We start from the raw sequence: 26,216 nt of genomic DNA on the forward strand, positions 1-26,216 counted from the left end.
TGTATATAACCGGCAACTGCTACATTTCTCAATAAATATGGGATTTGGGAGGGGGGACAGGCAAAGCAAGACAAGAAACACACAGTTATGTTATAGCCAAATGGTTTCCTAGATCTGAGCACCAGGTGATGTCCAACTTGATAATCTCTTAAGGGCAAGAGATGGCCAATACCATTCTTACTTTATCTTCTACTGCAAAAGGTTTCAGCCAAAAGTTTTGAACTTGGGTTTCTTTTATGTGTATTCTATCTGCCTGAACTTGCATCAAGTTCTTTCCAACACTCAGCTCATTTTCCGCACGCACTGATGGGACTGATACATGAATGGGCTATGTTGGAATACTTCCTTGTATTACTAAACAAACTAGCATGAAAAAATGCGTTCTTCCTGTAAGGAAGTAACACCAGTGGCATGTGCTGAACCTATCTACCCCAGTGCTGCTGGGGTAAAGAATTTTGCATCATTTACATTTTCATACTTTTTCTTTGAATGCTTTTAATCAACATTCAAAAACTGCAAACAGCTAAGTCAGGCTGTATCAGCGATCCGCTCGCTCTACAGCAGTCCAGCTCTCACCAGCGAGCTGGGTTTCTTTGAAGGCGCAAAAGAGAGCTACCCTAGCAGAATTCAAAATGCTGAGTTGATGCATGCACTTTAAGCCCCCTTGTCCTGACGAGGTGGGGTATGTGTGTGGCTGTAGGCCTACCTGGAGATTCACAGCATGTTATGATAAAAAACCTGCTTGCTAGGGTAACGTAGGGTTGCATAACAAATAAGCTGTAACACTAAAACTGTCCGGCCCCGCGGTGTAGGGGGCAACGCGTGCGCCTGTCACCCGGCAGCCCCGGGTTCGATTCCCGGCTGGGTCAGGGGTTTTAATTGTAAATTATTAATATCCCTGGCCTGGGGACTGAGTGTTTGTGTCGTCCTTGATGTTCCTTTCGTCACATTCAACAATTTACACTTCAGCCATTTACAAAATACACGCAGGTTCCTCACATATATATTGCAAGTAGGGGCAAAAGATCTTTCTAGGTCGACGCCCTGAACAAATAGCATTTAAAATTAAAAACACTAAACACTAAAACCACTCAAATATGTTTTTGCGCAACACACAAGAGGCAACAAGGAAAAGAACAATATGTTAACACTATAGCCACCTGCACACTGTGCTGTTAAAGAGAGTAAAGCCATTTTATGAAATCCATTGTAATAAAAGTATTTTACTGTATTTTATTTTTGGATTATGGCATGTACAGTAGAACCTCAATAATTCAAAATCGGTTAATTCAAAATCTCTCTTAATTCGAAGCAGCTCTCATTCCCGGAAACATGAGGTACGGTTTTGCATGTTATTTAAATAGTTTAATTTGAAATGTGGATAATTCGTAATTTGAAGAACAATGTTGGTCCCGTTACCGAAATTCAGACTTTTAATTTGAAACTGCCTTTACATTTTGAAAAAAAATTAGTATTTTGCAGAGTAATTTAAATTAAAAATTTCTCCGCGTCATGAAAGAACGCGTCTTCCGGAAAGTGAAGGGGTAAATTTGCGCACTTTCACCTACTTCGGCGTGTCTACAGTGTGCTTCATATCTGCTATGTTCGAGCGGAATTGTAATTATTTTGTATTCGCCATTTTTAGGAATGCCACAATTCACAATATCACGTAGCAGGCAGTGTGTGTGGAGAGGTAGAATCCGCGAACACTGGCGATGCAGACAGTTGGCGAAAAAGCGTGGCTCATAGCCTATAATCAATTTTTGTACGCACCAAATAATATTGTCACACTGCATACGGAAGCGAGAGACTTCCTTCCCCGGTTGCCACGACGTTTTAAGGGCGTAGGGCACCTTCTATGCCAGTACAAGGCATCTAAAAATGTAGACAGTACAGTAATCCAAAAGATAAAGCATTTGAACAGGGGAGCCAGCATAATTTTTCCTTGTCTTTGAATCGTGTTTTTCTTCCTTTCGTTGCGCGAGGTTATGTTTTTCATTGTTTTATACATGAGCATTGTTTGAGTAATGTAAATGCACCTTGTTGGATAAATTTCTGAAATAGTGTTTTTCATGGCATTTGGAAAGTTTAAACCGAGAATCAAGGCGATTGCATGCATTAATGGGTCTTAGAAGTGCCACGGCGGGACATCGTACAAGTACAGAACAGTCACTGTACTGTCGTTGTAATGTGGACGGAAGCGAGAGACTTTCTCCCCTGGTCATAGGAACGTTTGATAAGCCGTGATGTTTTAAGGGCATCGGGTACATTCCGTGCAAGCACAAGGCATCTAAAATGCATACGGTACAGTAATCCAAGGAATAAAGCACTTGCACGGGAAACCGGTATAGATTTCTCCTCGTCTCTGAATCATGTTTTCTTTCATTTGATTTCATTGCGTGAGGTTATGTTTGCCGGTGTGTTACCCAAGTGCATTATTTGAATACCGGTACTGCAAATACACCTAGTTGGATACATTTGGAAATAGTTTTTTCTATGACATTTGAGAGTTTTGAACTGCGAATCAAGGTTAATTGAACGCAGTAACGGGTCTTAGAATATATTGTGAGGCCGCAAGGGTTGGCATTTCCGAAGTACGTGTTGGTGGTTAATTCAAAATCATGTAATTCGAAGTCCGATTTTTGCGTCCCAACGACTTCGAATCAACGAGGTTTTACTGTATAAAGTTTTTGGAATCTATTCATTTGTGGCAGGTGTAGAGAATGTTAATTCACACGGAAAAATATTTAGGTTGCCCAGAGAAAAACACAGTGCCAAGAGCGAAGTACAAGAATTTTGTTGCTGGCACATGTGGGTTTGCCTGTAATGGTGGTAGGGATTGTGAATCTTTGTAGTGTTCTTCTTGGATTATACATGAAGTTTTCATGAGTTTTGTGGAGTTCTTTGTGAAAATAACAGTGTTATTCGTTGTGAGGAATACTTGCTCATGTCTGTCGTCACTGTACCTACACGCAGTAAGTGCATGGAGCTGTAGAACTTCGGATATGGTAAAATACCTGCTAAGAGGGCGGATCAAATATAAACGGGAATCATTTTTAAAAATTTATTGCATCAATCAAAGAAAACAACACACATAGAGATCACTTTTCTATACAGTGTCCTGCCTTCGATACACATTTTCACCATCGGATTGGTAAGTTTTTGATGCCGCCCTGATAGAAAGAAGAGGGACGTGTGCGGAGCCAGTTGCACACAAACTCTTCTACACTTGCATCATCTTCGAACCGCTGTCCTCCTAGGTGTTGAGTGGTCCAAACAAATGGTTGTCGCAGGGCAATAAATCTGTTCCACGAGCATCCAGTGAATCTCCTCATGCTTTTCCCACGTTAAAACGGCAGTATGCGGCTTTGCATTGTCATGGAGAAGAACGACGCTTTGGATCGGTTGCGGGAGTCACTTGTTGCGATACACAGCTTTTGCTTCATCCAAAAGGCAATGGTAATAGGCTGCATTAATTGTCCTTTGTTCATGAAGAAAATCCACTAACAGAACGCCCGCAGAGTCCCAGAAAACGGTTGGAAGCACCCTTCCAGCAGATGGGTGTGTTTTGGCCTTGACTGGACCTGCTTCGTCTCTTCGTTGCCACCCATGCTTGCTTGCTTGCTTGCTTGGACTCTGGGGTGTAATGATACACCCAAGTTTCATCACAAGTCACAATACGACGCAAGAAATCTTCTCCTTCCTCCTTGTAGCGATGCAGGAGTCTCTTTACAGCCTATGGATCTCGTAGTTAAATCCGTAATGACGGTTGAACTTCTTACAATTTTGTAATAAGCAGGAGTCTCTGACAAATTTCCTACGTAAAGTTTTTTGTTCCTGGTTGAGGAGAAGAGGAACCCACTTCGTAGACAATTTTCTGAAATAAGAGTTCATCTCGGATGATGGTTTGAACACTTCTATAACTTATTCCTATGGCTGAACCAATATGCAAAATTTTTATTCACTGATCTTCACCAATAGTGTCACGAATGGCAACAATGTTGTCTGCAGTGATGCTTGTCTGCAGTCTCCTTTCATGAGGTTCATTTTCCACAGCTTCTCTTCCTGCCACAAATTTTTTAGCCCACTCATACACTCGAGTCTTCGAAAGTGTTTCTTCCCCAAACTGTACGTGGAGCCATCTCAAAATTTCAGAAGGTTTGGTGCCTTCTTTTGTGAGAAATGTTATAATGATGCATTGTGCAACAGATGTGTGCACCTCTTGCTTAATCATGGCATACTGAACCAGCCCAGCTCTCCACAGTCGTTCATGCCCGCAAACCCCTTCTCCCGTCACCCCTACCAACATCCTGGCAAAGCCCACCTCAGAATTATTAGTAACAGCAGTGGTATGCTCTATCAGTTTAGGATAGGATTTTCAATTAAAAACAAAAAAGTAGATGAAGTCATAGGATATTTCTGTGGAAACATGACTGTGCGATAACGAAGTATCCCTGGGTAAATCTGTAATACACTGTTTAAAATCTGCCCTAGCTTCTGTAATGAGGGTGCTGCAATTACCAATCTGGAAAGAGTAATGTGGTGGGACTGCGATTAGTTAATTGTTTTGCGGTTATGGTATCAAACTTGTTCATTCATGCCACTGAGTAACAGAACTGATTAATTACCTAATTAATTTTCTCTTTGCAAAACAAATAGCAACTCCTCTACATATTCAGTGGATGAAGATTGCAAAAAGTCACTATCACTTTCCACAATATACTCAATAACCTAACTTGTCTAATAAAATGCATTGCATGGAAGAACAAGCAAACAACAGGAAGGCACCGAATCAGTTCTTCTGCAAGTGCCTCTGAAATGGGACTCAGTACATGCTTTAAACCATGGACAACTTTCGACCAACAATCTATGCCAAGAGTTAGTTGGAAAGGCAAATTGTAGTACAAGGACGAATACACGAGTGCACTTTTAACTGTGTTGGAAAGCATTTCTCGTGTTGTGCATTATCAAGGTGACCCTGTACTCATACAGGTACCAAGTTGGAAAGAACCTATAGTAAGCTGATGCTCTCCATCTATATCATACGTATTTTGCTCATGTTAGCTTCCTTTCCTACGGAATGGTTTCAAGACCTTAGAAAAATTATGAAGATGACATTCACCTCTGCATTTCTGGTATATTTTAAAACAATCACCACCTAATACGACACGTTGTATAACTTCTTTTGGTCATGAAAACTGGCAAACACGACTTAAGTCATATAAATGCAAGTGTTTAGAAAGTTACTTGTGAACTCACTATATGGGACACACGTGTTTTAGGTGCTTTGGTCAAGCTTAGGAAGGTTTAAGGCAATGAAAAATTTTGTTTTGTGATGCTGCCACATACATTTAACTTCGCAAATACAGTTTGTTTATGCAAATGTAAACATGGCGACTTAAAATTAGGAGATATGCCTGAAAGAAGTCGATACATCGCGAGAAGAGCTACAATGACTGGAATCTCAATTTATATCTGCTAATGAAGAAAACCATTTGAGGTAGTGATTGTGATTGTTATCTTCAGGACTGACCAACTATGTTAATGAATCTATGAAAGAAGAGAAGCAGAGGATCAAACCTAACCTCATGGTAACAATTCCAGAGACGAATATTTAGTGGAAAATTTGTCAAGTAAAGCAAAACTGTACTAGAATGTGGTATTGAAGATGATGTAGCTGCTGTTACAGCTGCACGTTGCTGGTGATTCACATGTGAATGAAAAACTTTAATGGTGTAATGAAGATGTACTGTCTAACATTCTGTTGTTTATAATCAAACTAAGAAAACATCATGAGGAAACCTACAAAGTTACATAATTTTCTAATAATGTTATGAATACTTTTCTTTAGCATTGTGTTTTGTCTATGAAAGTGAGCAAAATGGCTGGCAAATAGGTGTAAAAGTAAGCAAGCCCCATTTGGCAACATATGTGTTCATACAGTTTACTATATCTGCCTGTATATTTAGTATCAAGTTTCTGAACTCTGGGATATCCGAAGAGATCACATGGGTGGTTAATTAACAGAAATTTTCAAGAAAATTTTTGCTACATATATGTTTAGTGAATATAAACATACAGAAATGGACAAAAGTATTCATACCCCAACCCATCCAAAACAAAATGCTTTATTGCTGGACCAATACGGAGTACAGGTCAAAATTACAAACCCAAGTGTCTACCTTGTACAACAGTGTACATTATAAAGCACAAAATAAACTGGAAGTAAATAACAGTACATAACAAAGCAAAAAATTCGTAGTACATGACACTACTTGTGTAGACATAAGTATTCATACCGTATCCCAGAAAAGTTCACAACTCAATGAAGAAACAGATATTACCAACTCGATCAGTAGCGCGTTTGTTTGCCTTTCCTGTATTTCTTTTAACCTGCTGGGCATTGAGAATACCAGTTTCCATGTTAGTTCAGATGAAATGTTCCCCCATTCTTGTTGGGGGTTGGTATCTGGCGATTGGGGAGGTGTTTTTAATGTGTGCGGCGTGTTGTAGATCACCCACAAACTAAAAATTTCTGCCATATATTTGGGGCCATTGTTGTATTGGAAATAAAACTCATTAGCAATCCCAAGCTTTTCAGCGCTTTTGCGAACGTTTTCTTTCAGGATGTTCAAATATTGAAATCTGTCCATAGCTCCTCGACAAATACCAACTGATTTTATGTAAATACCAACTAGCCGACACCTGAAGCGGCCATTGAGCCCCACACCGTAACCCCACCCCCGCTGTGCTTCACAGTGGTAACGAGGTTCTGCTCATTGAGCTCTGTGTTAGGTGGTCTCCACACTAAAATGCGTCTATCACTTCGGAAAATATTAAATTTACTCTCATCTGTAAACATCACTGTCAACCAAAACACATTATCTTTCGCCACATATTCTTTTGCAAATTGTAGTCTCTTCCATCGATTTACTTTCATTATGTGCGGTTTCTTTCTTGGGACCCTAAATCTATACCCAGCACGATGAAGGACCATCCTTACTGTTTTGTGTGACACTGCATGACTGAAATATTCTGCGAGCTGCGATGCTATTGCTTAAGATGTACTGTGTGGTGGTTTTTTTAAACTGTGGTTACTATGAACCTATGCGGTCAGTTTCTTCGAAAGTCCACTTCTTTTCTTGCTTATAAGAACATCCTGTCTTTTTAACATTTGTATGATGCTCTGCACAGTTGGTTTACTTCTTTCAATGGTGTTTCTGATCTCGGAATACGATTTTCCTTGGTGGTGCAGGTGTAGAATAAATCGTCTCTTCAACAGACGTTCCCCTAGTTTTCCTCGCCACACTGGACTAGTACAGTTTTTGACCAGCTGATCAGTCCGTCTCTGTCTGCTTCTACTACACATCTAATTCCAAGGAACAACACAGGTTTTGGTTTACTCATTCAAACCCCATTTTTACATGTAAGGTATGAAGGGTCTGTACTTGGACCATTGCTGTTTGCAATTTACTTACACGATGTTGCCAAATCGATTACACATTGCAAGTATCATCTTTATGCTGATGATCTGCAGATCTACTACCACTCAAGAACTGATAAAATTCAGAGTGCTGTAGAAAAAGTTAATGCTGATTTAAGTCTCATAAGTAATTTTGCATTGAGTAACAATCTCAAAATTAATCCTCTTAAAACGCAAGCAATAATCATTGGTACTTCAAAAAACTTACACGTCTTAAAACAATACGAAATTCCTCCTGTAGCACTAAACAATACCATTATTCCATTTTGTGAAACAGTTATGAATCTTGGTGTGGCTATAAGCGAAACATTGAACTGGTCGCAACATGTGATGAAAGTGTGCCAAAAGGTATATCAAAGCCTGCATCCTCTGAAGCGGTTTAAAAATATATTTCCTCGGTCCTTGAAAATAAAGCTCATTCAATCACTCTTGTTTCCAATTCTCGAATACTGTGATACAGTTTTTATTGATATCAATAACGAGCAAAGCATGAGACTGCAACGTGCCCAAAATGCATGCATCAGGTATGCATTCGACATACAACCATACGCCCATGTATCCCCATTCTATACACAATTATCTTGGTTACGACTGAATGACAGACGTAGACTCCACGCAACTACTTTGGTGTATCAAGTGCTTTCTGAAAACACTCCTCCTTACCTATCCACCAGATTTCGCTACCTTAGTTCCCTGCACCTGTTCAATACCCGGTCAGGCTGTACGCTAGAAATTCCTGTGCATCGAACCGCAACCTACAACAGATCGTTCACTATCACCGCCACGAGCTGGTGGAATGAACTCCCCAATGACATCAGGGAAGCTAAATCTAAGACAAAATTTAAAATCCTTTGCCAGCGTCATCTTTTAAGCACTTCCAGTCTTTCTTGAGTGTGAATGGGATGCATGAATGAGAGTGAATATGGTTGTTTATTGCAATGTGTTCCTGTATATAATTTAGTTATACTTTACTCACCTTAGTTTAGTTAGTGATACTTTAGTTGCTTTAGTTATACTTTAGGCTGTAAAGATTTCATATGTTTAAATTTTATGTAAAATATACATTGTATATACATGAAGTGGTTAAGTGTAAGAAAGGGCCGGGAGCCCTAACTTCGCCACAATAAAGACGCTTTAATAATAATAATAATAATAATAATAATAATAATAAAAAATACTTATGTCCAGAGAAATAGTGTCATGGAGTAAGCATTTGTTGCTTTGTTATGTACTGTTATTTACTTCCGGTTCATTTTGTGCTTTGTAATATGTTTGGGTTTGTAATTTTGTATTGGATGAGTAGGGCTGTGAATACTTTTGTCCATGTCTGTATTTGAATAAAATGCTCTAAAAATAGTATAAAGTAGCCTTGCCAGTTCACATTAAATCTTTGTACTCATCCCTTCTACACAAAGAGGTATTTTATTAAGTATGCTCCTTGATAAAAATCAACATCCCAATATTTTGCAAACCAAAATACAAAATATATTTCAAGAACTACCAAATACAGAAAAAGGTACAATGACCTGGAACAAGTTTAATAAAATGAAAACCAAGTGAATCCATCTCGTACTGCATTAGCATTTTAGAGGAACTAAGGGTCAAATATGGTAGTTAATATAGCTGCTCACACTCAACAGGGAGCTGAAAACATCTACATTATGTTTCCAAATGAAATTCTGGAACACTAAAATTTATACCAAACAAATGTGGGTAACAATTACAGAATTTTGATGAACAAGAAATTATACTCTATTGTAGCTGATTTAATCACAACAGACTTCTTGTAGAAATCTCCACAGCCCAATACCATAAAATGATGCCTTAAAACAACGTCTCCGGTAGACTGTTTCTACAGATGAGGGAGCATGGGAGATAATGCCACTTACCTCGTGACTGAAACACCTGTAGAGCAAAGGTCAACATTATACAAGTGATGGTTTACACCCATCGAACTGATGCCACATACCTGTTGGCGGAGTTCACTCACTGATTCATAATGATGGAAGGATGTTAGAGATCACCTCCAGTACCACTGCGAGAATCCTGATGATGTCGACTAGAACTGCGGTGTTGAGAAGAGCCACGACGACTGGAATCTCCATTTATACCTGCCAATGAAGAAAACTATTTAAGCTAGCGGTGGTGATTGTTATCTTAAGGGACTGACCAACCATGATAACCAGACTAGGAAAGAAGAGAACCTGAGGATCAAACCTAGCCTCATTTTTGTGATCTGAAGAACTGGTGAAGTATCCTTATGAACAAAACAGAAGAAGATTAAAAGTTTAAATAATTTCCCTCAAAAAAGAATCCATCACTGAATCAATTGCAAAACTTATGCAAATTAGATAGTGATAAAACACAGTAAGAAGTTCCTTTGCATATAATCCACAATACAGAAAAAGACAGGGATTATTGGATATCAGAATTAGAATAAATGACAAAAAGTTACCAAGCTTTGGTTTAAATTAAGTAACAAGTGGATCTGTCTATATTTGTCTGCCTAAGAGCACTTTGCATTTTGTCACTTCACGCATGTTTTCACTATGAACTAGTATATGAAGAAGGCTGTATTGTTTAACCTCTCAATAATTACATTAAAGAACACAGGAATAAAGCAGTTTGTTAGATGTAAATTTTACGTACCAAGGCAAAGTGCACTGTTGATGAAAACAAAGAAACTTTTGGGAAAATCCAGCCTTATAATTGTGATCGATGGCTTTATAAGGACGGATCAATCACGGACCTTTCGCATTTCTTCACCACCAATAACTTTTTCAACTAAGCTACTGAAAGGAATGGGTATTCATCTAAAAAACAACCAGGAATAGAGGTAGACACTCATCACACACATAGTCAACTGGTACTGGAGTATACTGCTTTCATTTCTGACGCTTTAAGGACGCTGTTTTTTGAAGGGTGCCACCCTTGTTTAAAGTTAAAGAAGTAGAAGAAGGAGGTTCCGTTCTTGGTCCTACGAGTATTCAAGAAATATAAGGTGAGCTTCGGCAGAGCCCGCAAGTAATACCAAAAGCACGGCTAGATACTCCAGAGGGCGCCCGGTACCTGGAGGGGGTCGCTTAGAACTACTCTCCCAGTAGCCATGCATCACCTCGCCACGACCCGGAACTTGCGATTGGGGGAGAATAAAACCTCCCTAGAACTTTACTACCCGAGTCAGAGAGGTTGACTAGACAGGAAGAGGAATGAAATTTCAGAAGGTGAGAATAGAAGGGTAGAAATAGTAACTAAGAATAAAGAGCACCGACACCTTTCAGGCAAGTTGGGGAACACCCTACACCGAGGCCAATACAACAACCCAGAGTTGGCACAGCCCTTGGGATCAACAAGCATGCAGGACCCCACACAGATGTCAAGGTCTTGGTGTCCCTAGAGGGGGCTGAAATTGAAATTGCAGTTGCTGAAGGAAAAAAAAAAAGTCTAACCTGAAGTAAACAGTAAAAGTGTTTACTCTGTCCTACAGACAATTCACGAGTTTCTCATGCCCCCCCACACACACACACACACACACACACACAGAGAGAGAGAGAGAGAGAGAGAGAGAGAGAGAGAGAGTGTGTCCTCTATTATTTACACTACACTCACTCAGCCACTCGGTCACACTCGTTAGCGCTGTCACGGCCCACAGCCTACACGTCAGTCTCGCAGCTCGGGGACAGTATCCGTTGTTCACTCAATCCGTCGAACTCCGTTCGCAGTCTGCATACGTCAGCACCCAGTGTTCCCTTCGCGCTGCTCCAGAACACCGAAGGTTCTTCTCCAGCAGCCAGCCCCAAGAAACTCACACACACGACGTCAGGGAAACAGGAACGAGTCCTCAGCTCCAACAGACACGTACTCCATCAGACGGACACCTCAGCCCAGGCTGCACTCTTCACTAACTCACATCAGCAAACTCTGTCTCACTCTCACTAACTCCAGGCAAGTCGCTCCTCTCTTATACACCCGCGCTTGGCCCTTCTAGAACAGTCCGGATGCTAGATGGATCCAGGAACCTCGCGAGATGGAAGACTAGATTAATCGTCGAGTAATTTTCATAGTCATCTGCTGCGGGACCGCGGACGGGGGCGAGAAGGGCAGGCCTAGCACTTAAGTGTTGCTCGTGATTGGCACGGTCGAGCGTAAGAGGGTGGGCCGATACGATGACAGGCCTGGCCCATAGCGAGTTGGCATGGAGGACGCTATAACCATTACACTATCATAGAATATGGAATACTGAATCATGAACAGAATTTCTCTATTATTGATGCCACTATCAGCAAACATGCCAACTTTCAAAAGTGAAAAATCAGGAGAAATTTCGCAGCGAATCTCGACGTATTGCGACACATCACTGATGGCAGAACATGTACAAATTCATTTATAATTCAATACAATAACAATTCTATTTGCCCATATATTTTTTTTTCATCATTTACATGTGAATACTATATACTGGCATACCTGAACTGTAGGAACATGTGACTTCTCTTCAACATATTGATCACATTATGACTAATTGTTGAACACACCAGTAGCTGACTTAGCCCTCTTCAGAAACTCGGAACTAAATTTTTGCTCAAAGCACTTGCCTTGCTGAACTGATTTCAAAGTTAAAAGTTTCTCCAAAGTTTGTTCAAACAGCAAGGATCTGAACTGTGTTTTTGTCTTTGTGACTCTGCGAAAAATCCTTTCACATTCTGCATTGCTATGTGAAATTGATAAAATAGCAAGTATCACCTTAGAAAGTCTGTCATATTAAAGTACACCATCAGCTTATTTCATCTGACCTACCAATGCCCATTGAAAATCAATTCTTCCTTTTGCCAGGTCTGTTTCTTCGAGCTGAAAGTTACAGAACTGGGAGTGCAGAATATCAGTTTCTTTATGCAAATGTACCATGTCACTAGTCAAAATGTTCGGACACTTGTTAATGAAAAATCTAAGGCTAGAAAATGATTCCTTACTTATATCAGAAATATTTGCAACTTCAGCATTAATTAAAACTTCATCTTTGAATGGAAATTTGTGTATCATGTAGTCACACGATGAAGAGAAATACTTTCTAACAGACTTAAAGAATATGCACTTTTCCTCGGACTTCAAGGTGTTCATTAAAACAAACGCAGAGTTCCCTATCATCAGATCACAATCATCCCTTTGATTTGCTGGAGTATGATAATCTACATCAAGGAGAGAGGAGGATCTTTTAATAACGTCTGGTTTCACAAACCTTGCCATCACATTCTTCAATAGTTCCTCCAAAACTGACCAAAATAAGTGGATGTGCGGCATACTTGACTGAAGAGCTATGTTTGGATTCTCAAAGATATCCATAAAACTTGAGAGAAAAAGGTTAAAAGATTTATGTAAATTTGATGAAAGGAACATGAAAAGTCGTTCTTCACGTGACAAGTGTCATAAGTAGTTTCATTTTTTTAGTGAAACTGATGACTGGGTTTTCCTTTTAACTGAGGAGTGAGGTGAAATGTTATGACAATCCTTAACGTTTTCTGACAAACAAGACACATCTGCACTTAAACTGTGCTTAGAAATTTTGAAAGTCTTCAAAGTTCTCATCTGAGAATCCTTACTCACAATTTCGCTCCTGAATAATGTAACCAAAGGGTCCCACTGAAGCAAAATCCTATCTAACACACCTTCTTAGTGATAACTATCGATTAGGCACATGCTTCAGTATTTTCCTTATCTCTGTGTTGTGTAAAGTCTGAAATTCTCTGAACTTTTCTTTCCTCTTTGCACTCCTTTCCGGATAATAAAATATATCAATTATACTTTCATCTATATTTACGAGCAAGCACGCTGCACCCTTCTCGGCAGCAAGATTAATTAGGTGACAAGAGCAGCCTATGATCATTACGTTACTATTTTCCTGCTTCAAACATCCTGCCACACCATTCTTTAATCCTACCATTACTGGAGCATTCTCAGCACCAAGAGCTAGGCATTTTTTTAATGGAATGCAGAATTCCCGAAAAGTTGAGAGCAAAATATTGGCAATGTTAGCTCCAGTAGCATCCCCTTCTAAATTAGGCACAGAGAGTAGACAATTCTGAATTTCATTGAGTTCAGGCCTAAAAACTGTTACAACAATGGGATATACCTTCAAGTCGCTTTTATTGCTACCATCAGTAGCAACAGAAAATGCATTCACCTGCAAATGTGATACAATTTTCGCCCTTTCTTCCATGCACATTTCTGTAATGATAGCCGCTGTTTTTGTTCTAGTACACCCGTATCGTTTAGCGATTTCCGAATCAGGAATCATTTTGCGAAACAAAGGTCCCGCGTGATCGGCACAATTTACAGGCAGGTTATGTTCTACTATAAATGACGTAAATAACGCCTCGGCATTCGTCACAGGATTTACATCTTGGTTTTTACATGAAAAGTTCAGTTTCTGGTTTCTTTCTACACACTGGAAACTCTCCTTATGTTTTTTCATTTGCATATGCTTCAGTATATTGCATTTCCCGCCATGTGCAACAGAAAAGTCAGACCTACATATAGTACAGAATGTGAATGTTGGTCCCTTTCTGGATTCATTCAAACACGGAAACTCTTCCCTATAAGCACTTTTAAACACTGCATCATATTTCTTTTTTGACGTTTTGGCCAAAACAAATATTAAGGCACAACATTTCTAAGGGTAAAACGACTAAGGTGTGCTACTTCTGAGGTTAGGTTACTCCAAAGAGAATGTTACTCGCTTGACTCGCTTGCAACGAGAATGACTGTATTATAGACCAAGAGCAGCACATGACTGGCCACCGTGCCCCGTACTGCCATCTGGTATCATTATTAGAACTACTATCGACCAGCCATACTCAGCCATATATCGATAGAACGAGGAAATCCGAATACAAAAATTACGGATATTGCTCTAAAAATCGGGAGATCGGACCCGGCGATCGGGAGGAACGATGATAAATCGGGAGTCTCCCGCTCAAATCGGGAGACTTGGCACGTCTGTATCACTAAAGGAAGCTTCATTTTCACAACCGCCATTATCAACATCCGGAAGTAAAAAGTTATCAATGTTCACAGTAAGTTTATGAGGACACACAACATCACTGGCACATTCAGAATCACTGTTGCATAATGCAGATGGGCCTGGAACTTAATATCTTTTACTTTCTACAAGCTCACACGTTAACTGCCATTCTTTACCAGACACTTTGTCACTAATGTTATGTAAATTGCCCAATTCATCAACAGAAATAATAGAACAGTCATCATCTTATGAATTCCATTCATCCGCTTATATCCTAATCCTTCAGGTCTGTATCTATGCTTATGGAAATTAAAACATAACTGCAAGAAATGCAGCATTTCAGTAATACACACTTGAAAATAACATGACAACTGGTGCAAATGGAGAGTTCCACTGATGGAGAAAACAGTATAACTGGAAGTAAAATAATGCTTCAAAAGGAAAGACAGTCATTGTTCTTCAAGGAGAATTATATGACAAATGTTCAATCATTACAGGGTTCTTAAGTAACACAACAGATGGCTGTATACTTCTGTAAAACATAATGTCAACAATATGTCAACATCGGAGCAGCTACTAAAATCCATACTGTCGAAGTTGGAGTGCTGAAGGTAAAGGTAACCTGTTTATAATTCCAGTTCTTGTTATTTATTAGACAGCAGATTAATAACACAGGGTGCCTATATTTGCATTTCTATTTAAAGTATACTTATGTCATTTGAAATACAAAGTGTCCAGCTTGAATGTACAGTAAAATAAACATTAATATCTTGAGAAGTCGTAGTAGAGATCACTGGCGGTCTGGTTCTACAAGTAGAGAAACACAACATTTTAATTTTTTTTTTTTTTTTTTTTTTTTTTTTTACATATATCTAATACACCTCGATATTCGCATCACTAATGGTGCGACAGATGTCAAAACTGTATTCCACCTCTCTCCATGTGTTTTGTTGCATTGCAGCATTTGCAATAGCTGCTTGAATGCTGCATTTAACGTGTGAATTTTTAAGTAAGTAAACATCCCAATATATAGCTGGCCTGCAGATAAGTGTCCCATCTGTCTCTTCTTTGAAGGTTAGGCAGCTCAGACGGCTGCGTAACACAGCACGCGTCCCCTTAGCCGTCTGTTGGGCTTGTACAACGCCGTTGCTGGCCGGAGTATCAACTGCAACTAAGTGACTATATTCCCCACATACATATCAATTAGGACATGGCACACCTTAGGGAAACTGGCTGATTGCTTTCGATATTGGGATACAACACCAAGCACGCTGACGTGGGGAAAAATGCAATACATGTTCGGTGTATTTCGCACTACTAATGATGCGCGTATCAAGGTGTATTAGATACGTAAAGAAAACAATGCGAGTTTCTCTACCTGTAGAACCAAACTACCAACAATTATCTCTATTACTTCTCAAAATAATTTTTATTTTATTATACATACATTCAAGCCAGACACTGTATATATTTTAATAAAAATGCAAATATAGGCATCCATTATACATAATCTGACATTATAAAGCCATTTATGCTTCAAATAATTAAAAAAAATTCTGATTCTCTCCCATGTGTTAGAACACTTCTAACTGCAGGATTTTTTTTAATAACCATTGGCTTAACAAACAGGATGTCCTTCGACATATCAGTCAGCATGGATCTTAGGACATGAATGAGAGGTGCTTGCGACTGAAGAACTTTATTAGTTTTCTCAAATGTAGGGATGATAAATGCCAGAAATTAGCAAAATGCTTTATTAAAGTTTGAAGACAGAAAAAGAAATTATCTCCCCCCTCGTAAAATACTGGCAGTTCAACTAGGTTCCTTTATTTTCTTCACAGATGGAGATGAACTACTCTCCGCCTTCCTTTTTCCAGAAATATCAAAAGCTTGGTCTTGTACTCTACTGACACAAGGACCACATTCCATTTCTGCATCTTCATGTGCCCTTAGCTTGAGAATTTGGAAACATTTCAGAGATGTGTCTACGCCACTGGACTGTTTTACCTCATCTTAAAAAAAAAACTCTGTAGTGTCTCCCACTCTGAAATAAATCTTTCCAAACATTTCCCCAAAAATAACTAGTGTGTACACACAAGCTTTATCATTTTTTCTAACATCAGTTTGGTACAAAGCTTGATACATTTTGAGATGATATTTTGCTTCGAGCTTTTGTCTAAATATTAATAAATCTCAATTAGCATCTCATCAATTTTGACAGGAAGGGAGTTTGCATCCTTCATGGCAGCCAAATGAGTCAAATGACATGGGCATCTCAATGTTTTCGCACTGCTCTTTTAGATTAGCAGCAACACTATTTTTTTTTTCTTCCCTTCATAACAGGAGCATTATCTGTGCTGAAAGCTATACAGTTTGCCATCGGAACGTCATATCTTCTCAGAACATCCAGGAGCAAATTAGCAGTATTAACACCGGTAGAGTTGCCTTCCAAATTTTCCATGGATAGCAAACGATTTTCAATTCTTTGTTGAAAAACGAGACGACAATAGGATAAAGCTTACTATCCTTATCATTGCTACCATCAGTTGAAACCGCAAAAGGTTCAGTCTTTAAAGTTTGAATCACCTTACTATCTGCACCACGGCCCATTTATTAATTACGGCAATGTTTTTGTTCTAGCAAACGCATACTTCTTTGCAATGTCTGAATCAGGGAACATCTTTCTGAACAATTATCCTACGTGATCAGAACAAGACAATGCAAGGTTATGTTCGACAACAAACACTGTAAACAAACATTCTGCTCGAGTGACTGCATCATCTTCCTTCCAAAAATTTTTTTTTTGTTCCTCTCAAGACAGCTTAAACTATCTTTGTGTTTTTGTGTAATACTGTGAGCTACAATATCAGTCTTCCCTCCATGCGAAATATTTATATCACATTGACACACGGAACAAGATGCATAATAGCTTCCTTTATTAGACTGTAAAATGAATGGAAATTTAGTTTTATAGGTATCCCTGAACACTTGGAGATAACATTTGTTATGTTTTGTAGTCATAATGTGAAAAGAAAATACCATAAACTGTCACCGACACAACTCTCTGAAATACATTAAAGTCATTGAAATTATGAACTAAGAATGAACACAAATGCATGGAAAAATGCGAAACTACGACATACAAAACAGATCAATATGTCTCTTACATTATTAACATACAAATACAACGAAACTATGCACAAAAACAAGCGAATATATCATCGTTGCCGGGACAAAACCTCCTTTGTGATAATATTTTTGGAGATATACTGACCCGCAGCACATACATCATGAAGAGCGAGAATCCCTCGACTACATTCACACAATATTGCACCTTAAGATGAGAGAACCTTACTGGCCAAAGTTCTAAGCTAAAACTTTTCACATAGGACGTTTCGTTCCGGCAACGACGATATATTAACTTGACCATGATGGTTACAAAAACGAGCGCGCAATAACACAATAACAAACTCGCTCTTTCATCCCGATTAACTGAGTCGCTAGTGCGCACTAGCTTCTCTGGCTTGTAGGACGATTGTAGTCCTGAATACCTAGCTGAATAGCACACACGCTGCTGTAGTGAGTGAGAAATACGATACATGAAGGTGACGGATGATACACTCATCAAAAAAGGCATCAAATAAATACACTTGAAAATGAGGTTGCGTAAATTACACAAGCACATAAGAATTTACCCTAGGGGAAGAATAACTGCACTGGAGGTTATATTGATCAAAAATAATAAGTAAAAATAAATCAGAAAATGAGTTAAAAACGGAAAGTTTCCGCGTAAATCGGAAGGGTTGGCAGGTATGTAAGTGTAATTTTGGTATAAAATGGAAGCAGTGCGGTAGAAAGAAAGATCGTTTTCTTACCAAATGCAGTGCATCGCTAGATGGAGAAGTATTATTTAATAAAGACGAGGGACTTGTAACGGAGAAACCTGGGCCATCAAGAATGGAAAGACCAAGGAAGCTTTTTACTGAAAGTAGAGATAAAACAAAACACAGACATATTTAGCCTTTAGTAGAAGAGAAATCTCGTGAAGAACTTGTATTAGCTGCAGAGGTATCACTTACGTCTACTGGTAAAAGTGATGCTGCAGGGATTCTTAAGGATATTGTGGAATCATCACCACAAAGGACTACGAGAGATATAAGAGAGCTTTCAGATTACCATCACTGCCTCCCATGCATTATAGAGCAGAAGCTTTAGGGTTCTTGATAGATAATAAATTTTCAAAGAGACAGTATGTCAACATACGAGTTGGTGCAAAAGCAAAGAACAGTGACATTTATCCGACCTATAACGTTGTGAGGCAAACGAAACTGAAGTGCTACCCTCCAAAGGCAGTTCTCAAGGTGACGAAGATCTTTACAGGCTCTTGTAGACCACACAATTCATCGACTTGTAATTGTGCAAGCTGATGTTATAAAAGAATGTATTAAAGAAAATGATAGGTAAAAGCAGTGTTCAAGTGGGGCTGTGACGGTAGTAGTAATAAGTGTTTACAAACAAAAATTCCAGTCGGAAAATACAGAGTTAAGTGACTCAGATATATTTGTTATTTCTTTTGTACCTTTGCAGTTACATTCCGTTTCAAATGGGGACAAAAGTAATAGGGTTGTATGGCAAAATCCTCATCCTTCGTCTCCAATATTTTGTTGTCCAATCAAGATCCTGTACAAAATCAAACATGTGTAAGAGAGAAGTCCGTTGTATTGAGGAACAAATACGATATTTGGTTCCCACTAAATTTGTTGCTGAAGGCATGAATTTTAATGTAATTACTGATTTCGCCCTGACTATGGTTAATGGTAAGGTCTGCAATTCTTTGAGTGAAATGCCAACAAAAAAATGTTATGTATGTGGAGCTACACCTAAAACCATGAACGATGTTCTGCAGAGATCAAAGAGATACATCAGCACTGTCAAGAAATGGCTTTGATATTTTATAATGATTATAATTCTTCAAAGAGATACTGTCAGCCATTTTGCATTTGGTCTTTCACCCCTGCATGCATTCACTAGATTTTTTGAATGCCTTCTGCATACTGCCTAACGACTTGATGTAAAATCATGGCAGATTAGAAAACCCGATGACAAGGTCAAAGCTGCTATGAGGAAGCAGCAGATAGCAGCACGATTTCACTCCGAAATGGGTCTAATCATTGCAAGATATTAGAATCATTCTGTAATGAAGGTTTTCACTTTACAATGGTGAAAAGTGAGAGTATCCTCCTATAGGATCGTTGATCAGCCTAGATGTGAAGGAGTAGGAAATTCCAATGACGGGAATACTGCCCGAAGATTCATTCGTGACCCAGTCAAATCGGATAGAATTACAGGAATCCGTGAAAAAATGATCAAGAGATATGCTGTGATTCGGCATGCCATATCAACTGGACTTCCTATTGTGCCATTTCACTGTTATGAGAAGTTACGACCGTAAGTAGAACAAAGATGGAACCCATGTATCTTGGAATAATTAACGCCGAAAGGTCTGATCACACCGCATGTGAAGGCGAAAGTACTCACATCAAGTGGGAGAGAAGAAGAATTAAGATCCAGAAGGCAGTGAAAAGGATCGAACGGGAATATTGTTACTAACAATTATGAAAAAAAAATTAGAAAAACGAGATTGGATTGCTACCTAAAAAATAAACGAGTTGAAGACGGAAGTAACTGCACCAGAATTTTAAGGACGGTACAACAAGAAATCAGCTCAGCGGGATAAAGAATGAATTTTTAGAAGCTATATTGCGAATTGAGTGGGAGACTAATAATTTCATTCAGCGAACTCCAAGAGACGTGAAGAGAGGAAAATAACAGCAACAAGCTTACGTCACTGCAGTCCCTGCTGACGTACTTCACGATATTACCGAAGCGAAGAGTTACAGAAAGGGAATCCTATAATAACTCGAAATTGAGTGAAGAAAGAGAATTAATCATTTCAAATTATAAAATTACATCACCCTAAGGAGAATATTCGACAAGTAAATCAACTCTTTCAAAGGGAACAATCTTCACATTAGACAGTTTCTCACAGTTATTCACAATGGAAGTGCTAATTAATCTTATATGCTATTCTATTCCAACTAGACCACAGATGAACAAGATGCTCTAAGGAGATGATAAGCCAGATTGCCCAAATGGGTGCCGCGGGATGACGTTGCCGACCGAGATGACTGAGCCCAGAGGAGGAATATGCGAATATTTCCCGTCCACCCAGGGAAATAAGAAGCGACGTTTCAATATGTCCTGTCAGCTGGACATATGACAGCGACTGGAGCTGCTGAATTCTGATAAGTCTTACTTTTAAATCAGTGTAATAATATTTATATTCAACTGTAAGTGTGGTATGATTTATTAATTTGTTCGGTGCGAAGTGATTAAGCGACAAGAGTGGTGTGATAAGTTAGAATAAAGGTGGATAGGTAATCTTCAGATATGCATGACAAACCCTTAGATAGGTAGTCACTCAGTGATGAAAGCTTACGTTCGAAATGTGATCCATGTAGTGTGAAATTCTGAGTTAGTCAAGGTGACAGTAAGTTGTATGATATGTAAAAGAGCGATATAGATACGTGTGTACATTGGTTATAGTCAATGAATGTCAAGTTAGGAACCAGCAGTAGGATATGCTTGTTAGATAGACAAATCTGTTTATGATAAACGGTGGTTATGACTGAATGAAGGTCATAGTATCTGGAAATGTGTCCATGAACCGTAATTGAAATAATAAGGGCCACGATTGTAAGAAGTGAACCTGTGTTAGTAAGGAGACAGATTATGGTTTTGAAAGTATAATAATAATAATATTTTAAGAGATGTTGATACGTGATTGATGATTTAGAATAATGATAGTTATTGATTTTTCGCGAGGATGAGCACGGTGACGTGGCTATGCACTTAATGGTTTTCATGTAGAGTTTTGCTGATTAGGAAATGAACGTGTAGCAATTTCATGTACTGTTTATCTTACGAGCAAGCATAAAGAAATACAAATAAGATCGGAGTGACATCTGTTGGTTAGAACGCACACTTGGTAGTGTCAACAAAATATCAGTTAGGAGGACGAACTAAACACATGTGCTGTCACAAATGTTTTCTAATACCAATCTGTTCTCAGACGAGAGGAACGTAGTAACTTCTTAGGCGACATCCTATCACTGATGACTGAATGGAAATGTAGGAATGATATTCAACGGTCAAGTCTTCACACCATGCGCCACTCTAGATAGCATATTTCAGACGAGACTAGTAGAGTAGTCGTTAACAAGTATAATATCGCACCTATGTTTAGCTTAAAATGACGAGAGGATTTGGATCTTTAAATGGTATATGTATCTTATTGGTTCTGATTGAACATTTTATGAGAACTACATTGATTTGAAAGGGGGACTTATCGGACTTCACGCAGAATAAAAGGACGTAAATAAAGAAACATGAATATTCAACATTCAATATTCAATGATCATTATTCCATATCCAACATTGGGACTTAATTATGTATGGAAGCATTAGGGAACTATCCTCCCAGGTTAATACCCATAGGTATTTATTAGTATGTTGAGAAGGATAGGATGATTCTATGGCATTAAGTGAATGTGAGCTCCGAGGGAGAGCTGACAGTTAATTCAAACCTGATATGTAGTAGGGAAATTCCAATTCATGAGATATGGTTATAAGTCTCAAAAATGCGTCCTGGATACCATGAAGAAGACACCCTCAGTCTATATTTTTGCTTATTGGAACTCATGTTGTAAATATTTTTCTTTTCCATTGCTAGGGTGCACCCAAACAAATAATTTTTTTTTTGTTACCCAGATAAGTTACTAACTATACAGATAAGTTTTTCTTTAGTTGTCGAAGTAAGTTTTCAATTACTTATACGAATTTTTAATTACCTATGTTAGGAAATATTTCACTAATTGAAGTATTCAAACATATTTGACTTCGTTTCAATCGATTAATTGAACGCTTTATTCCAATTTGATTTTTGCTTTAACTCTTTCCCGCGGATTGCGTAGTAAAGCGTACTGGAGTTGCACATTGTCTCCCGCGGGTTGCGTAGTAAAGCGTACTCCATTTTCAAACAGACTTCCTCTGCCATCTGTCTGCTAAACATATAACTTTTTGGAACCAGCGAATTCTCTATGCTTCCTAGATACTACTGGCATGCACGGAATCCTAAAATAAAGTGTTCTTTTATACGTTTTCTTAGATAGAACAGACAGCTGACTGAATGTAAACACACTGCAACAACATGACTGCTCATAACCACTTGAATGCCGAGGATATTTGTTACAAATTAGATCAATATGTTGACAAATGCAATGGTAGTGAGTTTGAAGTTGTAGATATGATAATAAAAATAGTATGGGAAGCATTTGGGACAGGATATGAATCTGAGAGAAATTGAAATACGGCACAGGACAGGAAATGTTCATTCAGGTACGCCTAGTTTTAAAATATTAGGCCTACTTGTAAAATACATAATTGTCAGTTTTAATCCTTCAGTTAATTATCTTTCGGACTATAAGCCTCTACTTGATTACATAATAGCCTATTCCAACTAATGTCAGTTTAACTTCCAATCCCATTCATTGAAAAATTGCTTATAGTTTGTATGTCCGAGAGGAAGCACGATTTGCTATCGAAATATCTTCATCCGACTGATCCCGAAAATAAAACAAATTGGGAGATTCAGGGTGAATTCCTGCGTTCTCTGCATTACCAAGCAAATAACAGCCCCATCATGTCCAACAATTTAGACTGACTTCAAGAACAAGCAATTTAACATTATGCACCATATTGGATGCTTCCTGATGTACCATTCCGAACAGGGGGGGGGGGGGTCTTGCGTGTAATTAGGTGATCTCATTGTATCATTTTAGAATAACTATTGTGTATTTTCCATTGTTAAAAAATGTGAAATTGATATCTTAAGTGGTTTTTACAGAAAAAAATATTTAGTGAAGGTACTCCACAACTATACCTGACAAGCAAATTATTACTCTAGGTTTCGCCCGACAGTGAGTCAAAGATATTCCGTGGGAAAGGGTTAAGGGCCTAAGAGGGAGAATTTGACATTTTCTTTTGGATTTATGATTTTTAATTTGATAATTATGAGCTGGAGCATAATGGTATTCAACTTAATAATGGCTTATGCGGAACTTAATACCTTGCCATACACTGTAATCTGTCCCTGATTTTGTGGGCAAGCATGACCTGAACACTTAATGTAGAGGATTCCAGTAGATCTATTACAGATGATGACGAAATCAAACAACTTTTACTTTAGAATGTATAGTGGGCGCCGGATGTGCCAAATACCGGTAGATTCTCCATAAACATTGCTTACATATATTTTTGCACGATACCGCCTTTTCTTTGATTCTTCTTTCTACCCAGAAATGTTGAAGTGCTGAATGAAGGAATGACATAGAGCAATTAGAAGAGAAAAGGAAATGATCAATTAAATATTGAATGGAGAAATAGGTAGACTTATGAGGTTAAGTTCAAGTTCCCTAGAAATAAGCCAAGTGAACAGTCGATCATACAGTTTCCTTTACCAGATTTTTCTTGTGGAGGATAGCTCAATATTCGAATTCTGGATTGAAACATTTGTATAATAAACCAATATGTAAAATGTTAAACAGTTCTTTCAATGTGTTCGTAGTATAGAGACCTAGATTTAAGTAAATGAGAGCGGTAACATCTTGATGGCATAAGAATTAGAATAAGCAACATATGAAAGTCGTTTCTATAGGTGATTTAAGCCTTATTTGGCTCCGTATGGTATATCTTTCTCTGATTCGGAACTCACCACCCAAATTATAGAACTATTTAGTTGGAAAGGTCATAATTAAGCTAGCCTGGATATTATGCGTCCTCTCAGGGAGCCGGGAACGGCGCACTATTGATGTTGATAAATTTGATAACTTTACTGCAGACACGACATGTCTGTATCTTGTGTTATAACCAAGGTATTGCTGCCTGGCCGAGATGGTAAATGTGTCCTTGGTTCGCCTGGAAGGACGTGGGTTCGTATCCCCGTCAGGAAGTCATAAAATTTAAGAAACAAGATTTCCACTTCCGGAGGTGCACATGGCCCGGAGGTTCACTCAGCCTACACCAAAAATGAGTACCAGGTTAATTCCTGAGGGCAAAGGCGGCCGAGAGTAGAAATAACCACTCTACCCCATTAAGTGCCGAGGTTATGGATAGTGGAAGCCTTTACCTTCCACCCCTCCAAGGGCCTTCATGGCCTGTACGGAGATGACTTTGCTTGCTTGCTTGCTTTGCTTCAGGTCGCTGAGTGTGAGTTTTTGCCAGGTGATGCTAATCCCATAGGTTGCTATTGGTGATATGGCTGTCCTGAACAGTAGCATTGCTGTTGAGGTTGTTGAATGTTGTAGATGGCTTTTAATGCTGCGGCTGCTCTTTCTTTGATGTGGATATTGTAGGATGTTAGAGTAGTTTGGAGGGTGACTCCAAGTTACTTGAATTTCGGTACTTCTAGATGTTTGTTGTGCATGGTTATTGTATTTTTAGGTGCACGTTTCCCTCATTTCCTAAAGGTAATTTATTTAGTTTTGTTGTGGTTTATTTGCAAACCGTTTCTTTCTGCCCATGAAGTGAGCCTGTTGAGAACCTCTTGGAGCAATAAGCTCAGAAAACATATAGTGCATATAGTATAGGCCTAGTATATATAACGGTACCAGTACATGTCTAACAATAAAATGTCAAACATACAGCATTCCACATGTCCACATAATTCAATATTATGTAAATGATATTTCACAGTCGACGATGACTGGTTGCTTACGATCACAATGTGTTTATTTTCAGCAGCAGATGCTCTTCTATTATGTCCACAATGTACTCTTATCTCCGTGAGTGCCTGTCTCATCTTTGCATCAAAGCGGAGTGATCGCCAAATTCAGAAATCCCAAAGTCTGTAGTAATCTGCGGATGGTCTAACCAACCTCCTTATAGAAACATGACATGGCATGTTTTTCTTCAATTATGCCAGCTATTTTTTCCCCCCATTTCAGCACAAACTGGAGCAGTATTAAAGAGAAGTCAATGTTGAAAAAAAAACAAAAACAAAGAGATGTTAAAAAAAGTGGGGGGAAGTAGTACTATAGCTAACAATAGCTGATTACGACAAAGATGACGACAACAAGAACAACTGAGTCTTCAGGTTAGTAAGTGTTTTGGTATAGCACTATAACAGTATCCTGGCCGAAGTTTTGTGCACACCAGCTGAAGATAATATTACAAGTATCACTCTCCAGACACCTAAATAATCATTAAATACCAATAAATACCATTTTTCGGTGCATAATAGATCAAAACAGATAAATAACTGCAGTAGAAAATAGAACAGAAACACAATACAGTAAAACCTCAATTTGAAGTCGTTGGGGCACAAAAATCGAACTTTGAATGACGTGATTTCGAATTAACCACCACCAGCTCTTAATTGAGAAATACCGACCTCTGCCACGTCACAAAATATTCAAAGACCCATTAATATATGCGATTCACAGTTTAAATCTTTCGAATGCCATGGAGAGAAAGAAAAAAATCAAAAATGTATCCAAGAAGATGCATTTATTCAAATAATGCATTTGGATAACTCACTGACAAACATAACCAGGAAAGGAAAAAGGAAAAAAAAAAAAAAAAAAAAAGACAAGGGGA

General features: G+C 38.6%; 1 protein-coding gene across 3 annotated transcripts in view; it reads right to left on the minus strand.

Annotated features, from left to right (window-relative positions):
• LOC136876531 (luc7-like protein 3) overlaps positions 1-26,216 on the minus strand; it is a 239,329-nt gene that overhangs the window by 22,568 nt on the left and 190,545 nt on the right. For 2 of the 3 annotated variants that reach the window (XR_010860603.2, XM_067150562.2), the window contains exon 8: positions 9,453-9,594. Coding sequence is in view for 2 of the 3 variants with exons in the window: in XM_067150562.2 (XP_067006663.1) it covers positions 9,497-9,594 (98 nt within the window). In the remaining variant the exon portion in view is untranslated. The remainder of the gene's footprint in view (positions 1-9,452; positions 9,595-26,216) is intronic. The other variant, XM_067150563.2, reaches the window with a different exon arrangement.

The sequence above is a fragment of the Anabrus simplex genome, chromosome 6, assembly GCF_040414725.1.
Source record: "Anabrus simplex isolate iqAnaSimp1 chromosome 6, ASM4041472v1, whole genome shotgun sequence".
Classification (NCBI taxonomy): domain Eukaryota; kingdom Metazoa; phylum Arthropoda; class Insecta; order Orthoptera; family Tettigoniidae; genus Anabrus; species Anabrus simplex.